This window comes from Panicum virgatum, chromosome 8N (genome assembly GCF_016808335.1).
Source record: "Panicum virgatum strain AP13 chromosome 8N, P.virgatum_v5, whole genome shotgun sequence".
Taxonomy (NCBI): Eukaryota; Viridiplantae; Streptophyta; class Magnoliopsida; order Poales; family Poaceae; genus Panicum; species Panicum virgatum.
This window is the reverse complement of record NC_053152.1, coordinates 27,480,014-27,501,769: the sequence shown is the minus strand read 5'-3', so window position 1 is coordinate 27,501,769 and position 21,756 is coordinate 27,480,014. Positions and strand designations below refer to the sequence as shown.

Genomic DNA, 21,756 nt, shown 5'->3' with positions numbered 1-21,756 from the left:
TGCGCCTAGAGATGTACCAGAAGGAGGCTAGTATCAATCCTCAGCTAATTCAGCTACCCGAGGACGCAATGGAGGTGGCTGTGGCCGGCAGAGGCCGAGGCCGTGGTGGGGGACAAAACCGCAGCAACAATGCAAACTCTAGCCCTGCTGGAAGTTCCAAGCCAAAGGGTCCCAAGTGCCAGATTTGCAAGAAGTATGGCCATGAAGCACCAAGATGTTGGTACCGGTATGATGATGATGAAGAAGAAGATCAACAGAACCACAAGGTTGCTGGTGCGGCTACTTCTGGGTATGGCCATGATACAAACTGGTACGTTGATAGCGGGGCATCCGATCATGTCACTGGAGAACTTGAAAAGCTGACTGTCCGTGACAAATACAATGGACGTGATCAAGTTCATGCTGCAAATGGCTCAGGTATGAGAATTAGTAATATTGGTCATTCAGTTCTGCATACCCCTAGTAAGGATTTACATCTTAAAAAAACATTCTTCATGTCCCAAAAGCAAACAAAAGTCTCATTTCTGTTCAAAAATTAGCTCGGGACAACCATGCTTTTGTGGAGTATCCATCAAGGTAGTCAAAGTAGAAGCCGTGGCGGTTTATATCCCCTAAGAACCAGTTCTTCTCGTGGAGATCCAAGTAGACAAGCTTGTTCTGTTAATAAAACATCTACATCAAGATGGCATAGTAGGCTAGGACATCCTGCCCTTCCTATTGTTGATCGAGTTCTTAGCTTGAACAATTTATCTTTCTTTAGTGATAAGAGTCGTGAGTCAGTGTGTGATGCTTGTCAAATGGCTAAGAGCCATCAGCTTCCTTATTCGAAATCAAATAAAGTGTCAAGCTCTCCTCTTGAGTTAATCTATTCAGATGTTTGGGGACCGGCTCCTATCTCTTTTGGAAGATATACTTACTATGTTAGTTTCATTGATGATTATAGTAAGTATACTTGGATCTATCTTCTTAAAAAGAAGTCTGATGTTTTCTCTGTGTTCCAAGACTTTCAGCGCCTTGTTGAAAGAAAATTTAACAAGAAAATTCTCTCCATACAGTTCGATTGGGGAGGAGAATATGAGAAACTAAATTTCTTTTTTCAACGAGTAGGAATCACCCATAGGGTATCTTGCCCACATGCTCACCAACAAAACGGTGCTGCTGAGCGCAAACACCGTCACATTGTGGATGTTGGGCTTGCTCTTCTTGCAAATGCTTCTATGCCTTTAAAATATTGAAATCAAGCCTTTCTCACTGCCACATATCTCATCAATATTTTACCCAACGAAGTCATTGACTATGATGTTCCTGTTGAGCGCCTTCTCAAGGAAAAACCCAACTATAGCTCCCTTCGTATCTTTGGGTGTGCATGTTGGCCTAACCTTAGGCCATATAATGCTAAGAAGCTTGCTTTCCGCTCCATTAAATGTGTTTTCCTTGGCTATAGCGCTATGCATAAAGGCTTTAAGTGTCTTGACATCAAAACTGGTCGCATATACATCTCAAGGGATGTAGTTTTTGATGAAGAAGAATTTCCCTTCTCTACCCTTCATCCTAATTCTGGAGTTCAACTCCGGAAGGAGGTTGTTCTTCTTCGTACTAATCTCTTTGATCCTAGGGGTGTAGATTGTAATGACCATATTATTGCTAATTCTTCTAATGATGTTCAAGACAATGCTGAATCTCAGGAATTACAGGAGCAAATAGTGGAAGGATTGGCTCAGAACAGTGATGATAGTGCAGCTGATTCAATTGAGCCACAAAATGTTTCAGAAGATCTGGACACTGGATCCTATGTTGATCCTGCTCCCCATAATGAAGCTGGCACGGCGGGCTCGTTCTCTCCCGGGTCAACGCGTGGGGGGGGGGATCTCTCCACTGACGCGCCGTCGCCATCTGTGTCGGCTCTGCCGGGAGAATTGTCTCCAGGATCTTCTGAGGTTTCTGGATCTCCTGCGGCTCCGTCTCCACCACGGCGAACAAGGCTTCAACATGGTATTGTCAAGCCCAAAAAATTCACCGATGGAACAGTCAGGTACGAAAATTTTTGCGCAACAGGGGAACCTGAAAATCTTGATGAAGCACTCGGTGATTCTCATTGGAGGCAAGCCATGCAAGATGAGATTGATGCTTTGATGAGGAATAATACGTGGCATTTAGTATAAGAAAAGAAAGGCTCAAACTTGATTGATTGCAAGTGGGTGTATAAAGTTAAAAAGAGGGTTGATGGAAGTGTTGAAAGATACAAAGCTCGTCTTGTGGCTAAGGGTTTTCGACAACGCTATGGCATAGATTATGAAGACACCTTTAGCCTGGTTGTTAAAATTGCTACAGTTAGATTGGTGCTCTCTGTAGCTATTTCAAGGGGCTGGTGTCTCAAGCAATTGGATGTTCAGAATGCATTCTTACATGGTGTTCTGGAAGAGGAAGTATATATGAGACAACCTCCAGGTTTTGAGAGCAAAGATTCTCAACATTTAGTGTGTCGTCTTGATAAAGCTATCTATGGGTTGAAGCAAGCTCCAAGAGCCTGGTATGCAAGGTTGAGCTCAAAGTTACTTGATCTTGGGTTTAAAGCATCAAAATCAGATACGTCTCTATTTATCTATCAAAGATCTGATGTGGCCATATATATGTTGATTTATGTTGATGATATTATTGTCACTGTCTCGTCAGAAGAAGCTGTGGTAGCTTTGCTCAAGGATTTGAAAAAGGATTTCGCTTTAAAAGATCTTGGTAATCTACATTATTTCCTAGGAATTGAAGTGCAAAGAGAAGGAAATAATATGTTGCTCTCTCAAGCAAAGTATGCCCGGGATATTCTCAATCGAATGGGTATGATTAATTGCAAACCAGCTGCTACTCCGTTGCCGTCCTCAGAAAAGTTGTCAGGACATGAAGGAACACCTCTTGGTGCAGAGGAGAGTACCAAATATAGGAGCATTGTGGGAGCTCTTCAATACTTGACATTAACAAGACCGGATCTTGCCTTTTCAGTAAACAAAGTTTATCAGTTCTTGCATGCGCCGACAACTACACATTGGACAGCCGTAAAACATATACTGAGATACATCAAGCAGACACTTGAAATCGGATTGAATTTTGAAGGGTCAAAGTCAATGGTTTTAAGTGCCTTTTCAGATGCTGATTGGGCAAGCAGTGTAGATGTCAGAAGGTCAACGGGTGGTTTTGCTGTGTTCTTTGGTCCAAATCTTGTTTCCTGGTGTGCTAGAAAACAAGCTACGGTTTCTAGATCTAGCATCGAGGCCGAATATAAATCAATGGCTAATGCTACTTCAGAGTTAGTTTGGATGGAGTCATTGCTGAAAGAATTAAATATCAAGCTGGATCAGCCACCCATACTTTGGTGTGATAACTTGGGAGCAACTTATTTGCAGCAAATCCTGTTTTCCATGCACGAGCCAAGCACATTGAAATTGACTTTCATTTTGTCAGAGAAAGAGTTGTAAACAAACAGCTACAAGTGCGACTAGTGCCATCTAATGATCAACTAGCGGATGGTTTCACAAAAGCTTTACCGGCTGGTAAGCTTGAAGACTTCAAGAGCAATCTAAATCTCAAAAGGAAGAGAAGTTTAGATTGAGGGAGGCTGTTAGAAGAAGTCGATGTATGTAACTCTAGAATATCTTTCTAGAATCAATCTAGCATCCTGTACTAAGGGGACTCGGATATAGTTTGAATATAGTTAGAGATAGATTTGCTACTCGGAGTTTAAGTTTGTAACCGAGTCCTACATGAGTACGTGGACTGCTACTTGTAATTGTTTTGGCTTCTTGTCCTATATAAACACGCAACCGTGACATGCCAAGATAGGCAATCACGTTACCTAAAATCTTTCATGCTTTACCCTTTAGAATCCGATTAAAATCCTTTAAATAAGTCCTTGACTTCTAGCTTAAGGAAACAAAAACAACCGAATGATCTCATCCCTAGTTTCTAGCCACTTTGCGCTGGTATATCCACCCCCACATGACATCTCTCCCCCCCCCTCGACGAGCAGCTCGTCCTCGAGCTGGAATGAAGGGTAGCGTGCGATGAAGCTGTCGATGTCTTCCCAGGTCGCGGATGTCACCGGCTCGCCCTTCGAACGGACGAGAACTTGCCGAACTCCATGGGCTAGACGAGCGCGCGCCGCCTGCTCAGGCTCCAGTACCACAGCACTGTTGCTTGTAGGCGTTAGAGGCGGTGGCGCCTCCGGAGGGGCCCCAAAAAACTTTTTCAGAAGCCCCACATGAAAGACGTCGTGAAGCTGTGCCGAAGGAGGAAGGTCGAGGCAGTAGGAGACGTCGTTGATGATGGCAGCCACACGATAAGGCCCGTAGAAGCGAGGCTTGAGCTTCCCCTTGACCGGAACTTGTAGCGAAGAAGGGACGTGGTGGCGAAGGCGAAGCCACACCCAATCGCCCACCTTATAGTGGACCTCCCGATGGTGCTTGTCGTAGAACTTCTTGTAGATCACCTGCGCCTGCTCCAGGCGGTAGCGCACATCCGCCAGAAGCTCATCGCGGTCGGCCATGCTCTGGGCCACATCCGCCACACGCGTGTCGCATGGCTCATATGACCGGATGGAGGGCGCGTTGCGACCGTAGATGATCCGGAACGGAGTGTCCTTCAGCGCCGTCTAGAACGCCGTGTTGTAGACGTACTCCGCCCAAGGCAGCCATCGCAGCCACTGTCGAGGGCGATCACAGGTGAGGCACCGTAGGTACATGACGATGACCTTGTTAGCTGCCTCCGTCTGCCCATCCGACTGCGGGTGAAACACGAATTTCATATGCAGCTTTGTTCCAGAGAGACGCATGAGCTCTTTCCAAATAGGGAGGTGAACACCGGGTCTCTGTCCGAGACCAAGGAGTGAGGAACATCGTGGAGGCGCACGATCTCTGCGAATAACACCTGTGCCACTGATTCTGCCGAGTATGGGTGAGCTAGCGGAAGAAAGTGGCAGTACTTACTAAACCGGTCCACCACGGTGAGTATGACCGACTTCCCGCCGACTTTGGGCAACGCATCGATGAAATCAAGCCCGACGTCCAACCAGACTGTAATTGGAACCGGAAGGGGAAGAAGTAGGCCGACCGGGTTAAGATGTTCCGACTTGTAGCGCTGGCAAGTCATGCAGGCGCGCACGTACCCCTGGACCACCGCCCGCAGCTGTGGCGAGTGGAAGTCGCGGCGCAGCCTGTGCAGCGGGCGCTGGATGCCCTCGTGGCCATCGTCGTGCACCGCAGCGAGCACCTCATGGAGCAGGGGCGATGACGGCGGGATGTAGAGGTGGCCCTGGAACGCCACCATGCCGTTGACGAGTGACCACGGGGCCGCGCGCTGGTCGGCGGAGAGCTCATTACGAAGAGCGACCAGCGCCGGATCCGTGTCGTTAGATTGACGTAGTCTTTCAACGAAGTCGAATCTGGGCCCCTAGACGGCCAGGAGTGCCGCGTCCTCCTTGTCGTACCAGGAGAGGGCGTCGGCCATGACATTGGTGCTGCCCGCCTTGTACTCCACTGTGAAGTCGAAGCCGAGGAGCTTGCCAACCCAATGGTGCTGCGGTATGGTCGCCAAGCACTGATCAAGAAGAAACTTGAGGCTATAATGGTCAGTTTTGACAACAAATCGGCGTCCCCAGAGGTACGGGCGCTAGTGACAGACGGCGAGAACGAGGCTGATCAGCTCCCATTCGTAGGCCGCCAAGGAGCGATGTCGTGGCGCCACCGGTCGACTAAAGAACGCAAGAGGGTGTTGTTCCTGGAGGAGCATGGCCCCGAAGCCGTAGGTGGACGCGTCACACTCCACCACAAACGGCTTAGTGAAGTCGGGCAGGCCAAGTACAGGCACCGTCGTGACGGCGGTCTTCAGTGCGTTGAACACGGTCTCCACCTCCTCTCCCCATGAGAAGCCTTCCTTGCGCAGGAGAGCCGTAAGCGGGGCGGCGATCGTCCCGTAGTCATTGACGAATTTGCGGTAGTATCGCGCAAGACCTAGGAACCCGTGCACGGCACGCACGGATCGTGGGCGCGGCCAGTCGGCCACTGCCTGCACCTTGGCCGGGTCCATCGCCACGCCTCCTGCAAAGATGGTGTGCCCCAAGTAGGTGACTGATGTCGCGCCGAAGTCGCACTTGGATCGCTTGATGAAGAGGCGATGTAGGCACAGAACGTCGAGGAGGAGGCGCACGTGGCGGAGGTGGGACGCCCACGAGTCGCTGAAGATCAAGATGTCGTCAAAGAAGACGAGGACGAAACGGCACAGGAACGAGCGGAGGATGTCGTTCATGAGGGCTTGGAATGTAGCCGGGGCGTTGCACAGCCCAAAGGGCATGACTAGGAACTCATAGAGCCCGTCATGCATCCGGAACGCCATTTTATTGATGTCGGCGGCGAACATTCACACTTGATGGTACCCCGAGTGCAAGTCGAGCTTGGTGAAGAAGTGCGTCGTGAACAGCTTGTCGACCACCGGGATTGGGTACGCGTCCTTGATGGTGATGGCGTTCAGGGCGCGGTAGTCGACGCAGAATCGCCACGAGCCGTGTGGCTTCTTGACGAGGATCACCGGAGACGAGAATGCTGATGTGCTGCGCCGGATGATGCCTTGAGCCAGCATGCTCACACATTGGCGTTCCAGCTCGTCTTTATGGGCGGCGGGGTAGCGGTATGGCCTAACCGCCACGGGTGCCGATCCGGGAAGTAGTGTGATGCGGTGATCACGGGACCGCTGAAGTGGCATGCCCATAGGCTCGGTGAATACGTCGGCGAACTCTTGAAGAAGAGCCTGAAGCATGTCCGCCCCGGAGCACAGGCGCACCGCGGGCACCTTGGGGCCTGCCAAGCCCTGCCAGCACACCCGATGGTCCCTGCGCCAGAAAGACATGGTGAGAGCACCACAATCCCACAGGATCGGGACAAGCGAAGCCAGCTAGTGAGTGCCCAAGACGACGTCATAGCCGGCCAGGGGCAGCGCATAGAGGTCGGCCGTCAACGCTTCATCGCCGATGATGAACGACGTCGCACGGTAGAGGCCAGAGCACGACACGCGCTCGCCATTGGCTACTGTGACCTTCAGCGCTTCACGGGTGTGGCAGAACCACCTGAATTATCCCGGCTCAAGTGCGCAGGCCGTCACCATAAAGGCAACACCAGCTCAAACGCACTTCAAACGGAACAATTCTTGGTCTGTCGGGTAACGTCCCGATACAACCACCGGTTCTCGGATCGAACAAGCATACCCCGCACGAAGGCGAGTCCAGAGATATTACAACCACAATTTTACAACACAAGCATAGTAAAGATTACAAACCAGTTCAAACCATTATTACAAAACCAACTTTAGTAAAACAGTTATACAAGCCTTAACTATAAGTTCAGAGTTTATACAGCGGAAGATAAAACACGACGGCTACATCACGTCGCAAAAGGATACCAGGCTAGCCCAAGCATGGTATCACTCGTCATAGTCATTGCCGGTCGAAGACGTATCCCACTCTACGGACCAGCCAGGAGGCAACGGGCAAGGATAAGTCAAGCTAGCGATTTGCTCCTCAAAACTCATACCTGAAAAAGGGGTTTCAACAGCAAGGTTGAGTATTCTAATACTCAGCAAGACTTAACCGTCAACGGGTATAAGTAGCCCACTTTAGCTAGACTATGCAAGGTTCTGTGAGGCTCTGGTTTTCCTTTTGCTGAAAAGCAATAAAGAGTAGGTCCTTACTTTCAAGTTTTAGCTTTCAAGATTCTAGTTGATTAACCATTCTATGTAAGCAACTACTATCCAATCATGGTAGAAAACTAAGCAAACATCAAGATTGATAAATAATATTGTTGCTCTTATTACTTTGTGTGGCAAAGGGATCAAGCAGTCCCAAACTGTGAGAAGCAGACGATTCGAATCGAATTTCTTAACCTGGCCAGGCAAACCTAACACACACGTCTGGAACAACGTCGGGTCATTCCCAAACAACCGTTGACCTTTCTTTCCGGCTTGTGGATAGGAACACTCTCCCCGACTACAGGGCTCCAAGGCCGAACCTTGTCCCTCGAAGTCGTAGTGTTGCGCAACATAAAAATAAAACCTATCCCTAAGAGAGAGTGTCAGGTATATACACTCCCCGGTCCAATCGGCTACTAGGCTTGCCGCGTACCATATTTACGGCATGTGGCTAGTACTTTCAAAAACTTAACCACCGCTACCACACACCGCGACCTTAGCAAGTTCATCAACACAGACGGGGTCTCACATAAGGTCATGATATCGAACACAACCCCGTCTGTCGTCCTTATATTGATAACAGAAAGGTAAACAATCAATTCCTATAAAACTCGCGAGTGACAGGCAATCACTCGACTTTTACCGGTCCTATAAGCTTAGCAAGTAGTCGAACTCAAGTCTAGTGTTCAGTACATAGGTTCCTAGGATCATGCATCTAGGGTTTCAATTCAAAACCTAAGAACTGTAAATGCGCAAGTAAATAATAACAGTAAATGGTATTAATTTGAAATATAGGTTATGTCCGGGGCTTGCCTTCTCGGTAGTCGCTAACTATTTCAGCTCTAGGCTCTTCCGAACTTTGGTCCGGGGCTTCAGTTAGTACGGCGGTGTTCGCTTGAGCTTCGAGATCACCTCCTTCGGAATCCGGGATCTGCTCGTACGTCCCGTCCGACAAAGTAGTCGTATCTATATGTAATGCAAGAATAGTATTATAAATACACATGGGCAATCGTTTATAGAGTATCTAATCAACAAATCTAACTACACAAGGCATCATGATTAACAGCACAAATGAAGTTTACTAACTTTATAAACAAGTGGGGGTGATTTCCTATAACAAGTAAGTCATGGTTTGCTAATAAATAAACAACTCAAAGCACAAACAGAAATAAATTTAGCAAAAATTACCCTAAATAGAACATGAACAGATTAAGCTACCCTGTAAAAATCATGCAAAAACATGTAGCCATTTAACCAGAACAAATCATTCATTCAGACAACACCTAGAACAAGCTTGAATTATACAGGTCAAAATAGAGGAAAGAAGAAGCTCAAAATTTAATAGGAGATCGACACAGAAATGAACTGCCTACTGTGAAGTTTTCATGATTTTATCTACTCATAATTAATTTTTAGAAAATAAAGAAAACAGACATCAGTTTAGCAAGATTCATTTTTAGCTCCTGTTATAGCCATGAACTGGGGCTCAAACTTTATTTAAAAGCTAAACTATTCAAACAGATCACTCAGAAATATTTTCATGATTTAACATTAGCATAAACTATTTATCATAATTAAAGTCTACTAAACAAGGATTAAATCAAAGAAATAGCTACACATGAGAACTGAGCACGAAATGTTTATAGAAACATTATATTCATATGAGTAATTCACCATAAAAAATTCATTGCAAGATAAGGCTTCAAACAGTAGTTAAGAAAAAGATAAAATCAACTAATATTTATGCACTAGTAACACAAATCAAATTCTACAGCAAAAACTTGCAACTAAAGCCTAACATATTATGATTCTACTACATAGATATCTTCAAGAGGATTCCAAAACATCAAGATTTGCTATTTTACAAATTTTCTACGAATTGATATTGAATTTCAAAGTTCACAGCAAATCATAACAAACAAGTCCCTATAGCACTATTCCACTGAGTCTTGGGGTTTACAGACAGCCCCCCTGGGCTTCTTCGAATTCCATCCCGAGGTCCTTAGCCAAGGTCAGAGAGGAGGAGCGACGTTGACCGGCCGATTCTGGTGTCTGGGCTCACCGGCGGCGAGGGTTGGGGTGGGGAAAACAGAGTAGAGGTCGCCGCGATGCTTTGGAGGCTCTTGGGTCGCGAAATGATGGCCGGATGGGTTCGGTCCACGGCGAGCGGCGGCCGGTGGAGCTCGGGGCACGTCGGTGGGGTGGCTCCGGTGGGGTTCGGGCGAGGGAAAAGGGCTGGGGAGCTGCGCGAGGTCGAGGCGCGGCTAAAGGAGGGGTCAGCGCGGGCGGATTGGGTCTGTAGTGGCGGCTCCGCGGCGGGGGGGTGAGCTCGCTGGGATTCGGGGTGGAGCGGCGGCGTGTTCTGGGTTCTGGGGACAGGGAAACGGCAAAAGAATGAGAGGATCAGCACGCAGGGGCTTTTGTAGTGCTCATGTGCGTGAGAGGAGAGAGCAGCGGCCTCTGCAGCGGGCTCGCCACCGCGGCGGCGAGGTGGCAGCCGCGCGGGCGGCTCTGCGCTCGGAGGGGCGCGTGGCACGGCCGGGGAAGCTCCAGCGCGAGGAAGGGAGGGCGGTGGGAAGCTCAGGCGCGACGCGTGGAAGCCAGCGCGACTCAGAACGTGGCCGGGGGCGGCTCTCCACGGCGGGCAGGCGGCGCTCTGCACAGCGGCGCCGGGGAAAACAGAGCAGGGAGCTGGAGGAAGGGGATAAGGACCAAAACAAAATTTCCAAAATTTCCAGGGACCAAGCTGTAATGCAAAGATAACTTTTAAAATAGGGCTCAAATGAAAAAGTGCCCAACATGAAAGTTGTTCAACTTTTCAAGATCTACAACTTTGATGTTGTGCAAAAACTTATTTGATCAAAGATTCAAGAGCTAATTTTTAAAACATAAGAGGGATTTTGAATTCCGGGAATTTTGTCTTTTTCAATGCAATTTCACTTTAAATTTAGACTTAAAAACAAAATTTGCTGCCATGTAATAAATGCACTGAATTTTGCAAAAACACCATCCACAAAAGCAACATATACACATTCAATTCAAATAAAACTCTAAGAATGACCCTACATTAATTCAAAATTACACAAAGGCCCTTATAAATTTAAATTAAGCCCTTGCTCAAACAATTCACACATGAAGCATAGCAAACAAATGCAGTTTTTATTGTGCAGACACCTAGGGTGTCACAGCCTTCCCCCCTAAAAGGAATCTCGCCCCGAGATTCTGAAAGATAGACTCTCGAGGGAAAAAGAGGAGACCAATCATCAAGCCAGCAAGACAAAGTCACACTAGAGAATATTGATGTTGATGATATGATCCTTTGTAGATAAGGATTGAGAACTTAGAGAAAGTTCAAGAAACAAGGTATGATATTATGAGCGAGAGGAATTACTGTGCCATTGTGTGAACTAATCAATTGTTTTTTTTCCACACTAAAGGCTCCAGGAATTCATTCTTTGCAGCAAGAGTCTGTGGATAAAATATGAGATCACAATCACCATCAAATTCGGCTGGAAAAGACCGGTGGATTATTCTAGTACTAACATATAGTAGGATTTTTGTGAAGAAGAGAGGACCTAAGTTCTGGTAGAATCAAGGTCTCAATCTGGTGGTGAATCTAGATAGAAAAGATATCAAGGTGAGTTTTTGCTCAAGGACATTCTTGCTCAAACTGTTGATTAAATTAAACAATATGATGCGAGATGCATATGCTCGATGACCATGAGAATGATGCATCCTTGAGATGTATGATTGCAGTGCTGGTGCAATGCAATAACGAAATATTTTATACACAATTAAAATGGTGCTTATGACACAATGTAATTGCCACGATGCTGACCCAATTTTGCATACACTATGATGCAACGATGATGATGCTCTTGACGGATGCATGTATGAAATGCATAAACATGATGCACATATGAATAAGTTGATGATGCACAAAGTGCAATGCGCATACCATACCCATTTTCCCGCGACTAAAACTCATTAGCCTTGTACCCTTGAGTAAAGATCAGGAGTTAGGACACTAACAAGGTTGCATAGAAGGGGATTGCAGTGAGTTACGTCACACATACTAGACACCAGCGCGCTCCTAGTAACTCAATCATGTGGCTGCAGCACACACGAGAGTCTAGGTTTCGTCGCGGCATCAAGGTTATATGACTAAACTCCACCACAAGAGAAATCAAGAGTGGCAACCCAATAGCGCCAGCAACGATAAGATAGGAACCGAAGACAACCCACGAAGTGGTACTCAAACGCATACCCCTTAGTCAGTCTACAGATTCCCGATCATGATGCAACACTATGCATTGACGAATGACATGAAATGATGTGATGCATGATTATTGCATCAAGGACTGTATTTCAAAAGTTTACTACAGATTCAAAAGTCAACACTATGCATTGTATTATCAAGAAACTTTTTAATTTATCCAAAATTAACTGAGCAAGAATGAAAATATAGGATTTAGATATCAGAATAGCCAGGAAGATCTGACATAACACCAAGAGAAATAGAATGACTATTGTTGCGGTTTTTGTTAACAAACATCATGGCTTAACTAGGGAGCCATGAAGGAAAAGGAATAATGGTTTTGATAGGAATAAATTCAAGACATTGATCAAAGGTTGGATTGATGAACAAGCTAAGATCAATGGTAAGGTTTATACAAAATCCAAAGCCACTAACTTACAAAAGACCTCCTCAAATAAAGCTTTTTAAGAAGAATGTGGAGAAAATATGATTCTGATTCAAAGAATTATCTGATTTCACCAACTTCAGAAAGTAACAAACCTCCAAGTGGTACTGGTTCATCATTTGAGATTCTAAGGAATGAAAAGATCCTTATAATAACAAGATGGGGCTTAGGATGAAGGCATGACTCAAAACCATTTTTTTTTCATCCAAGAAAGTCTAAGCATTTTAACAAGCATGCTCCTAAAATCAAAATTTAACTCACTTATGGTTTAAGCATACTAACACTTATCTATGAGGACTCATACTAGAATTTCCTTACAAAGCTTATGTAACAACTTCAAAGACTAGGAACCAATTCAAACATCAACCAAAAATGCATGCACGTCCTGACCGTCCTCACAAGATAAACAATTGCCAACTATGGTTGGGCTTACGTGGTTAGCACGGTGGCATACATAAATACGGCTCTCCCTATATAGCTAGTCGATACATTCTAACCGTTCTTATCTTATCGAATCGCAGTTAGTGTAACTGCAGAAGATTGACAGAATATATATATCCATTGAACCTTTCATGCCAGCACTCATGAAAGCGTCCCCAAACATTACCGCTCACTATAGAAGCGGAAGCCATACAATTTCTGCCGTATGGCCAACATTAACATACGCTACTCGAAGGCGTATTCACAAGTTCCTTTACTCCCAATATAGTCGACCGAGGTTGATATATTGGCAGCAGCTCAAGTAGGCCACTGCTTGAGCTCAGCGTTCGGTTCGCATCGCCGACGGGAAGGTCAGACTCCCTCAGCTGACTGAGTACACTTTACTTCCAATATAGTCAACTAATCGTTGGTATATTGGGAGCACCTCAAGTAAGCCACTGCTTGAGGGCAGCATTCGGCTCGCATCACCGACGGGAAGGTCAGACTCCCTCAGCTGACTGAGGATCCTTACCATCTTACCTCAACGTAGGTGCGTCGTTACAAGAATTAAGAGTTGCTTGTGAGTATGGTTTAACAAAATGTAAAGTGCTGGAAGTCAGATAACATAAACCATACATAAATAACCACCTAGTAATTCCCATAAATTCCCTAGGACTTTACGTTCTATGCACAACCCTTAACGAATCCAACGTAATTTTTCGAAATACCTTGTTGGTCCAATTTTATACGGAAAATAATTTTTAAGGTTCCAACACCTCTGGTGTACGCTTGTAGCTCGGATACCAGCTGTGGCAGAACCACCTGAATTATCCCGGCTCAAGTGCGCAGACCATCACCATAAAGGCAACACCAGCTCAAACGCACTTCAAAAGGAACAATTCTTGGTCTGTCGGGTAACGTCCCGATACAACCACCGGTTCTCGGATCGAACAAGCATACCCTGCACGAAGGCGAGTCCAGAGATATTACAACCACAATTTTACAATACAGGCATAGTAAAGATTACAAACCAGTTCAAACCATTATTACAAAACCAACTTTAGTAAAACAGTTATACAAGCCTTAACTATAAGTTCAGAGTTTAGACAGCGGAAGATAAAACACGACGGCTACATCACGTCGCAAAAAGGATACCAGGCTAGCCCAAGCATGGTATCACTCGTCATAGTCATTGCTGGTCGAAGACGTATCCCACTCTACGGACCAGCCAGGAGGCAACGGGCAAGGATAAGTCAAGCTAGCGATTTGCTCCTCAAAACTCATACCTGAAAAAGGGGTTTCAACAGCAAGGTTGAGTATTCTAATACTCAGCAAGACTTAACCGTCAACGGGTATAAGTAGCCCACTTTAGCTAGACTATGCAAGGTTCTGTGAGGCTCTGGTTTTCCTTTTGCTGAAAAGCAATAAAGAGTAGGTCCTTACTTTCAAGTTTTAGCTTTCAAGATTCTAGTTGATTAACCATTCTATGTAAGCAACTACTATCCAATCATGGTAGAAAACTAAGCAAACATCAAGATTGATAAATAATATTGTTGCTCTTATTACTCTGTGTGGCAAAGGGATCAAGCAGTCCCAAACTGTGAGAAGCAGACGATTCGAATCGAATTTCTTAACCTGGCCAGGCAAACCTAACACACACGTCTGGAACACCGTCGGGTCATTCCCAAACAACCGTTGACCTTTCTTTCCGGCTTGTGGATAGGAACACTCTCCCCGACTACAGGGCTCCAAGGCCGAACCTTGTCCCTCGAAGTCGTAGTGTTGCGCAACATAAAAATAAAACGTATCCCTAAGAGAGAGTGTCAGGTATATCCACTCCCCGGTCCAATCGGCTACTAGGCTTGCCGCGTACCATATTTACGGCATGTGGCTAGTACTTTCAAAAACATAACCACCGCTACCACACACCTCGACCTTAGCAAGTTCATCAACATAGACGGGGTCTCACATAAGGTTATGATATCGAACACTACCCCGTCTGTCGCCCTTATATTGATAACAGAAAGGTAAACAATCAATTCCTATAAAACTCGCGAGTGACAGGCAATCACTCGACTTTTACCGGTCCTATAAGCTTAGCAAGTAGTCGAACTCAAGTCTAGTGTTCAGTACATAGGTTCCTAGGATCATGCATCTAGGGTTTCAATTCAAAACCTAAGAACTGTAAATGCACAAGTAAATAATAACAGTAAATGGTATTAATTTGAAATATAGGTTATGTCCGGGGCTTGCCTTCTCGGTAGTCGCTAACTATTTCAGCTCTAGGCTCTTCCGAACTTTGGTCCGGGGCTTCAGTTAGTACGGCGGTGTTCGCTTGAGCTTCGAGATCACCTCATTCGGAATCCGGGATCAGCTCGTACGTCCCGTCCGACAAAGCAGTCGTATCTATATGTAATGCAAGAACAGTATTATAAACACACATGGGCAATCGTTTATAGAGTATCTAATTAACAAATCTAACTACACAAGGCATCATGATCAATAGCACAAATGAAGTTTACTAACTTTATAAACAAGTGGGGTGATTTCCTGTAACAAGTAAGTCATGGTTTGCTAATAAATAAACAACTGAAAGCACAAACAGAAATAAATTTAGCAAAAATTACCCTAAACAGAACATGAACATATTAAGCTACCCTGTAAAAATCATGCCAAAACATGTTGCCATTTAACCAGAACAAATCATGCATTCAGACAACACCTAGAACAAGCTTGAATTATACAAGTCAAACTAGAGCAAATCAGAAGCTCAAAATGTAATAGGAGGTTGGCACAGAAATGAACTAGCTACTGTGAGTTTTTCATGATTTTATCTACACAGAATTAATTTTGAGAAAATAAACAAAACAGACATCAGTTTAGCAAGATTCATTTTTAGCTCCAGTTATAGCCACGAACTGGGACTCAAACTTTATTTACAAGCTAAACTATACAAATGAATCACTCAGAAATATTTTCATGATTTAACATTAGCATAAACTATTTATCATAATTAAAGTCTACCAAACAAAGATTAAATCAAAGAAATAGCTACACATGAGAACTGAGCACGAAATTTTTAGCAACATTATATTCATATGAGTAATTCACCATAAAAATTTCATTGCAAGATAAGGCTTCAAACAGTAGTTAAGAAAAAGATAAAATCAACTAATATTTATGCACTAGTAACACAAATCAAATTCTACAGCAAAAACTTGCAACTAAAGCCTAACATATTATGATTCTACTGCATAGATCTCTTCAAGAGGATTCCAAAACATCATGATTTGCTATTTTACAAATTTTCTACGAATTGATATTGAATTTCAAAGTTCACAGCAAATCATAACAAACAAGTCCCTATAGCACTATTCCACTGAGTCTTGGGGTTTGCAGACAGCCCCCTGGGCTTCTTCGAATTCCAACCCGAGGTCCTTAGCCAAGGTCAGAGAGCGGGAGCGACGTTGACCGACCGATTCCGGTGTCTGGTCTCACCGGCGGCGAGGGTTGGGGTGGGGAAAACAGAGTAGAGGTCGCCGCGATGCTTTGGAGGCTCTTGGGTCGCGAAATGATGGCCGGAGGGGTTTGGTCCATGGCGAGCGGCGGCCGGTGGAGCTCGGGGCACGTTGGCGGGGTGGCTCCGGTGGGGTTCGGGCGAGGGAAAAGGGCTGGAGAGCTGCGCGAGGTCGAGGCGCAGCTAAAGGATGGGGTCAGCGCGGGCGGATTGGGTCTGTAGTGGCGGCTCCGCGGCGGGGGGTGAGCTCGCTGGGATTCGGGGTGGAGCGGCGGCGTGTTCTGGGTTCTGGGGACAGGGAAACGGCAAAAGAATGAGAGGATCAGCACGTAGGGGCTTTTGTAGTGCTCATGCGCGTGAGAGGAGAGAGCGGCGGCCCCTGCAGTGGGCTCGCCACCGCGGCGGCGAGGTGGCGGCCGCGCGGGCGGCTCTGTGCTCGGAGGGGCGCGTGGCACGGCCGGGGAAGCTCCAACGCGAGGAAGGGAGGGCGGTGGGAAGCTCAGGCGCGAGCGTGGAAGCCAGCGCGACTCAGAACGTGGCCAGGGGCGGCTCTCCACGGCGGGCGGGCGGCGCTCTGCACAGCGGCGCCGGGGAAAACAGAGCAGGGAGCTGGAGGAAGGGGATAAGGACCAAAACGAATTTTCCAAAATTTACAGGGACCAAACTGTAAAGCAGAGATAACTTTTAAAATAGGGCTCAAATAAAAAAGTGCCCAACATGAAAGTTGTTCAACTTTTCAAGATCTACAACTTTGATGTTGTGCAAAAATTTATTTGATCAAAGATTCAAGAGCTAATTTTTAAAACATAAGAGGGATTTTGAATTCTGGGAATTTTGTCTTTTTCAATGCAATTTCACTTTAAATTTAGACTTAAAAGCAAAATTTGCTGCCATGTAATAAATGCACTAAATTTTGCAAAAACACCGTCCACAAAAGCAACATATACACATTCAATTCAAATAAAACTCTAAGAATGACCCTACATTAATTCAAAATTACACAAAGGCCCTTATAAATTTAAATTAAGCCCTTGCTCAAACAATTCACACATGAAGCATAGCAAACAAATGCAGTTTTTATTGTGCAGACACCTAGGGTGTCACAACGGGGCAGCAGCATGAGGGACGTGCGGCTGGCTGCGTTGTCGGAGATGAAGTTGTCAGTCGATCCCGAGTCGAGGAGGGCGAGGAGCGTGGTGTCCCCCAGACGAATTTGCAGCTGCATGGTGTCCCCGGTGCGAACGCCAGTGATGGCGTGCAGCGAGATCTGCGGTGTCTCGTCGGTGGGCTCCTCGGTGTCGACGGGCGCATCGTCATCCTCCTCCGCGAGGTCGACAAGGAACAGGCACTGGCACACGCAATTGTGGCCGCGCGCGAAGTGCTCATTGCAGTTGAATCACAGCCCAAGGCGACGCCACTCCTCCATATCGAACTGCAACAGGCGCTTCACCGACCGGCCTTCAACTATCGCCTGGGTCGGTGTAGGGGTGGCCGACGGGGTTGGAGCGGGTGTCGAGGCGTTGTGGCATGGGGAGGATGCCACGTTGACCTGCGTGTGATGTCGTCGGAGTTGGAGTAGCCGCGACCGCACACGGATCGCTCATCTCGAGCTTGCGAGCAAAACTCATGGCGACGGCGAGAGACTGCGGGTTATGAATCTCCACGTCGAGGCTCAGAGGAGCTTGCAGCCCGGCCGTGAAGATCTGGACCTTCTGTTCCTCCGTGAGCGTGCCGGCACAAAGAAGGAGCACCTCGAACTGCTCCTGGAAGTCGACGACGGAGCCAGAACGCTTGCACGCCATGAGTTCGCCAAGGGGGTTGGAGCACAGGGGCAGCCCAAAGCGTAGATGAAGAAGTTCCATGAAGCGGCGCCATGGCGGGGTGCCCTGGTCGCGCTGCACTTGGATGTACCAAAGCTGGGTCGCCTCTTCCAAGTTGTAGGAGGCCATCCAGACCTTCTCCTCCTCGGCGATGCGCTGTTGATGGAAATAGGACTCGCAGTGATTGATGGACGCTAGCAGATCCGATTTGCCATCAAACTTGGGGAAGTCCATCTTCTGAAAACGCGGAGGTCGATCATTGTGGTGTTCGCCGCCGAACGGACCACGACCGCCCGATGACGACGAGTCGGCGCACTGGTCTTGCTGCAGCGCCTCGACCTTGGTCTGGAGACTTTCCACAGATGCCGTGAGCTTGGTGATGAGGGCCGCAAGCTCGGACGGGGTTGGTTCGGCCATGGAGGACGTAACAGATGGGTTTTGGGCTAGTAGTGTGGTGGTGGGCGGGTTAGGGTTTGGCAGTGGTGGATGGGAGGTGGACGAGGATCGCCTGGAAGCTGATACCAGGTTGTCAAGGGCACTGGCGTCTAGGGTAGAGGGGCCACGACTGCGTAGTTCGTAGCCGCCGCTGGTAGAGGTGCCGGGGTTCTCCGCTGATCGCCCAATGGTGAAGGAGGTGAGATTGAGAGAGATAGAGATAGGAGGTTGGATAATACTTTGCTTAACCCTTTATAATCCGATTACAATCCTTTAAATAAGTCCTTGACTTCTAGCTTAAGGAAACAGAAACAACCGAATGATCTCATCCCTAGTTTCTAGCCACTTTGTGCGGCATCCTTTTTACGTGGCCGGCGCTGGTATGTCCGGCCCCACATGACAAATAACTCCTAGGAATTTATAAATCTATTTTCAGTTTTTAAATCAGAGAAAATCACAGGATCATGTAAATCAGTGAAAATTTCACTTGAGTCATATTTACACATGTTGGATCCAGCAAAAATCACTAACATACCATTTGAGCTACTGAAAAGTAGATATTGTTATTAATAAATCAATTACTCGTTTTGGGACCAAATAGCCAAGTTCAATAGAAAAAGAGTCAAGAAACTAAGCACAATTTTTTTAGGGCTAAGAAAATAATTCTCTCATCTATTTTCCAGTTTCAACATGCTTGAAGACTGTTGTTTACAGATGGCAAGAGTTCTCTTACAATATAGCTCATGCACCCTGTATGCTAGTTATGATACTAAAAAAATCCATCAATTGCAAAGTCACTCAGAACATGACCTACAAAACCAGAACACCACGTATTATTGCCATCACCAATTCATGATGTATCGGGTAACTGAAAGCTTGCAGATGAGGAGTTTATGACCTAACAAACATCGCATCTACGTAGATGCGAAGGTACAAGCTAATGGCATCGATAATCGTACAGAGGTTGCGCCGCACGCGTTGGCGGCGCCAGTACCGCCTACTTCTTGCCGCCGCCCTTGTTCTTGTTGTCCGTGGAGGGTAGGTGGCGCCGGCCGCCGCCTGCTGCACCTCTTAGCCGCATTCTCCTCCAGCGCTTTCTTGTCCCTGTCAGCAAAGATCCAACAAGCCGGATCGGAAAAGGGTCAGCAGGAACCAACCGAGATTCGGTCGTATCTGACACAGAACCAATCAAGCAAGAAACATAAGGGGGATAGAATCAAATCGACGAGACGCACCTCTCGCGGCGCTGCTCCGGGGTAAGCCCGTCCTGGGGCCCCTTGGCGTTGGGCTTCTGCGCTGCCGCGCGCTCGCGGTCGCGCTCCCTCTGGTTGCCGCGTTCGCGCGAGTCAAGGACGAAACAACAGATCAAAAATAGAATCGAAACAACAATAGATCAAACAAGCAAATATATGAAAAAAAAGCGCAGATCTAATCGGTTTTGGCAAGGATATGAGTCATCTCGGTGCCTCTGCTCGCCCTTGCCTCCTCTGCTGGACAAAACTCGGCGACGACGAGGAGAATCTGCCCCTGTTTCTCTCTCCTCCGCGTCTTGCTTGCTTTTAGTAGGGAGGGGACGAGGTATACTCGAGGAAGGCCGTGGGGGCAATTTGCGGTGGGGATCGATGGGCCGCAGCGGACACTGGTTTGTGGGGCCCGACGCGTTGCGGGACCATGCTGTCGGTGAGCGTGAGGCGTATGGTGAAGGTGGACTCGGTTTGCGCCACGAGAAAGGAAGCTTCCAGGATTGCCACTCCCGCGAGAAAACTTGCCTACCCCGAGATGGCAGTTTGGTAAATTGATTCCCCATCCTTATTTTTTTAGAAAAATGAGAAAAACAGATCTCCAACAGTTAGGCATCGCACTTGGCATCTTTTCCAAAGTTGCTAAATCCGGGTCTTCCACGTGCATATTTGTGCGCGCGCATCGTCCACGCATCTGAGGCATCGCCGTGCTGCTGTTGTGCTGCTTTGCCTGCTTGCTTTGTGTGGGACTGCAACATCTGCGCACAGCAACGGACTCTGGCTTCAAAGGGTGCACTGCAAACGACATGACCCATCACTACAACTCATTGCATGGAAAATTGCGACCCTAGCGTGTGAGGAATAACAATGTAGTTCTGCACTTCTTCTGGGTGCATCACGTGCCTAGTGCCGGGTAGTGTCCATGATTCCATGATTTGCACTTCCGTAATGCACCATGCAGTTCCGCCATGGGGCGAGCGCGAGACCAGCCTCAAGCCTCGTGCCTTGCACAATGGAGGAGGGAAAGAGTTTGTGGAAAAAAAACAAACCGTCAAAAAAAATTGAGGATCCACAAATCAGATATTGGAAAGGTAAAAATGCCAAACTATTAGAGCATCTCCAGCAGTTTGGCAAATCGAGTTGCTATCTTTGATTTTTGGTAAAAACGTTAAAAATACTCCTCCAACAGTTTGGCAAAAGACTTGGCAATTTTTGGCAACTTGGGAAAAACCAGCCTCCAGCGCGTAAATATACGCACGTGGCGCGCGGTTGGCATCGTGGTTTCTAGTCAGGTGGGAGGGTGAAAAAAGAAATAAATAACAGAGAAGGGTTCCTGATTTAAGTTTTCAAGAGGTGGAAGGGCATAAATATAATTTTGTTTCTCTCTCAGGATTCCTGATGTAAGTTAGATTTGGATTTGGCAAGTGAATTATGCCAAACTGTTGGAGATAAGTTTTTTTTTTACTTGGCATATCTTTTTAGAAGTTGGCAAAACACAAGATATGCCAAGTAAAATATGGCAAATTCTTGGAGATGCTCTTAGAAAAGAGTTGTTTTTTTACTTGGCATATAGTTTTGGGAGTTGGCAAATCACAAGATTTGCCAAGTAGATTTTGGCAAACTCTTAGAGATGCTCTCAGGTTTAGAGTATCATCACGGATAGTTTCTACATTTATATCTAGCTCCTACTTTATTAAGTAGAGGTTTCTCCTTTTTTTTTGATAATTTTTACCATTAGCTTCAGCAACAGCTCTATATTTTTGCTTCTATTTCACTATGACAGGCAAGACCCACCCATCAGGATCTCATCTATATTTTTTTTCTCCCAAAGTATCTCCCCCACTCGACGAATCCGCATGTTGGTGGCTTGCGTGGCCAGGATCTTCCAGCTCAAGCGG

The 21,756-nt window shown here is 46.6% G+C and overlaps 1 protein-coding gene across 5 annotated transcripts; it reads right to left on the bottom strand.

Annotated features, from left to right (window-relative positions):
- Nucleotides 1–15,200: 15,200 nt before the first annotated feature.
- On the bottom strand, nt 15,201–20,318 carry LOC120686774. Of its 5 annotated transcripts, none has more exons than XM_039968973.1 (4): nt 20,069–20,225; nt 19,853–19,952; nt 19,577–19,721; nt 15,201–15,251 (listed from the first exon to the last, which is right to left on the bottom strand). In XM_039968973.1, exons 1-4 carry the CDS (start codon nt 20,073–20,075, stop codon nt 15,216–15,218), a joined length of 288 nt encoding a protein of 95 aa, XP_039824907.1. In that variant the 5' UTR covers nt 20,076–20,225; the 3' UTR covers nt 15,201–15,215. The 5 variants fall into 5 exon arrangements, with proteins under 5 accessions (XP_039824907.1, XP_039824905.1, XP_039824904.1 ...); XM_039968974.1 differs by lacking the exon at nt 15,201–15,251 and adding an exon at nt 19,258–19,427; XM_039968971.1 differs by lacking the exon at nt 15,201–15,251 and adding an exon at nt 17,575–19,427 and having other exon boundaries at nt 19,853–20,318.
- Between the last annotated feature and the right edge of the window lie 1,438 nt (nt 20,319–21,756).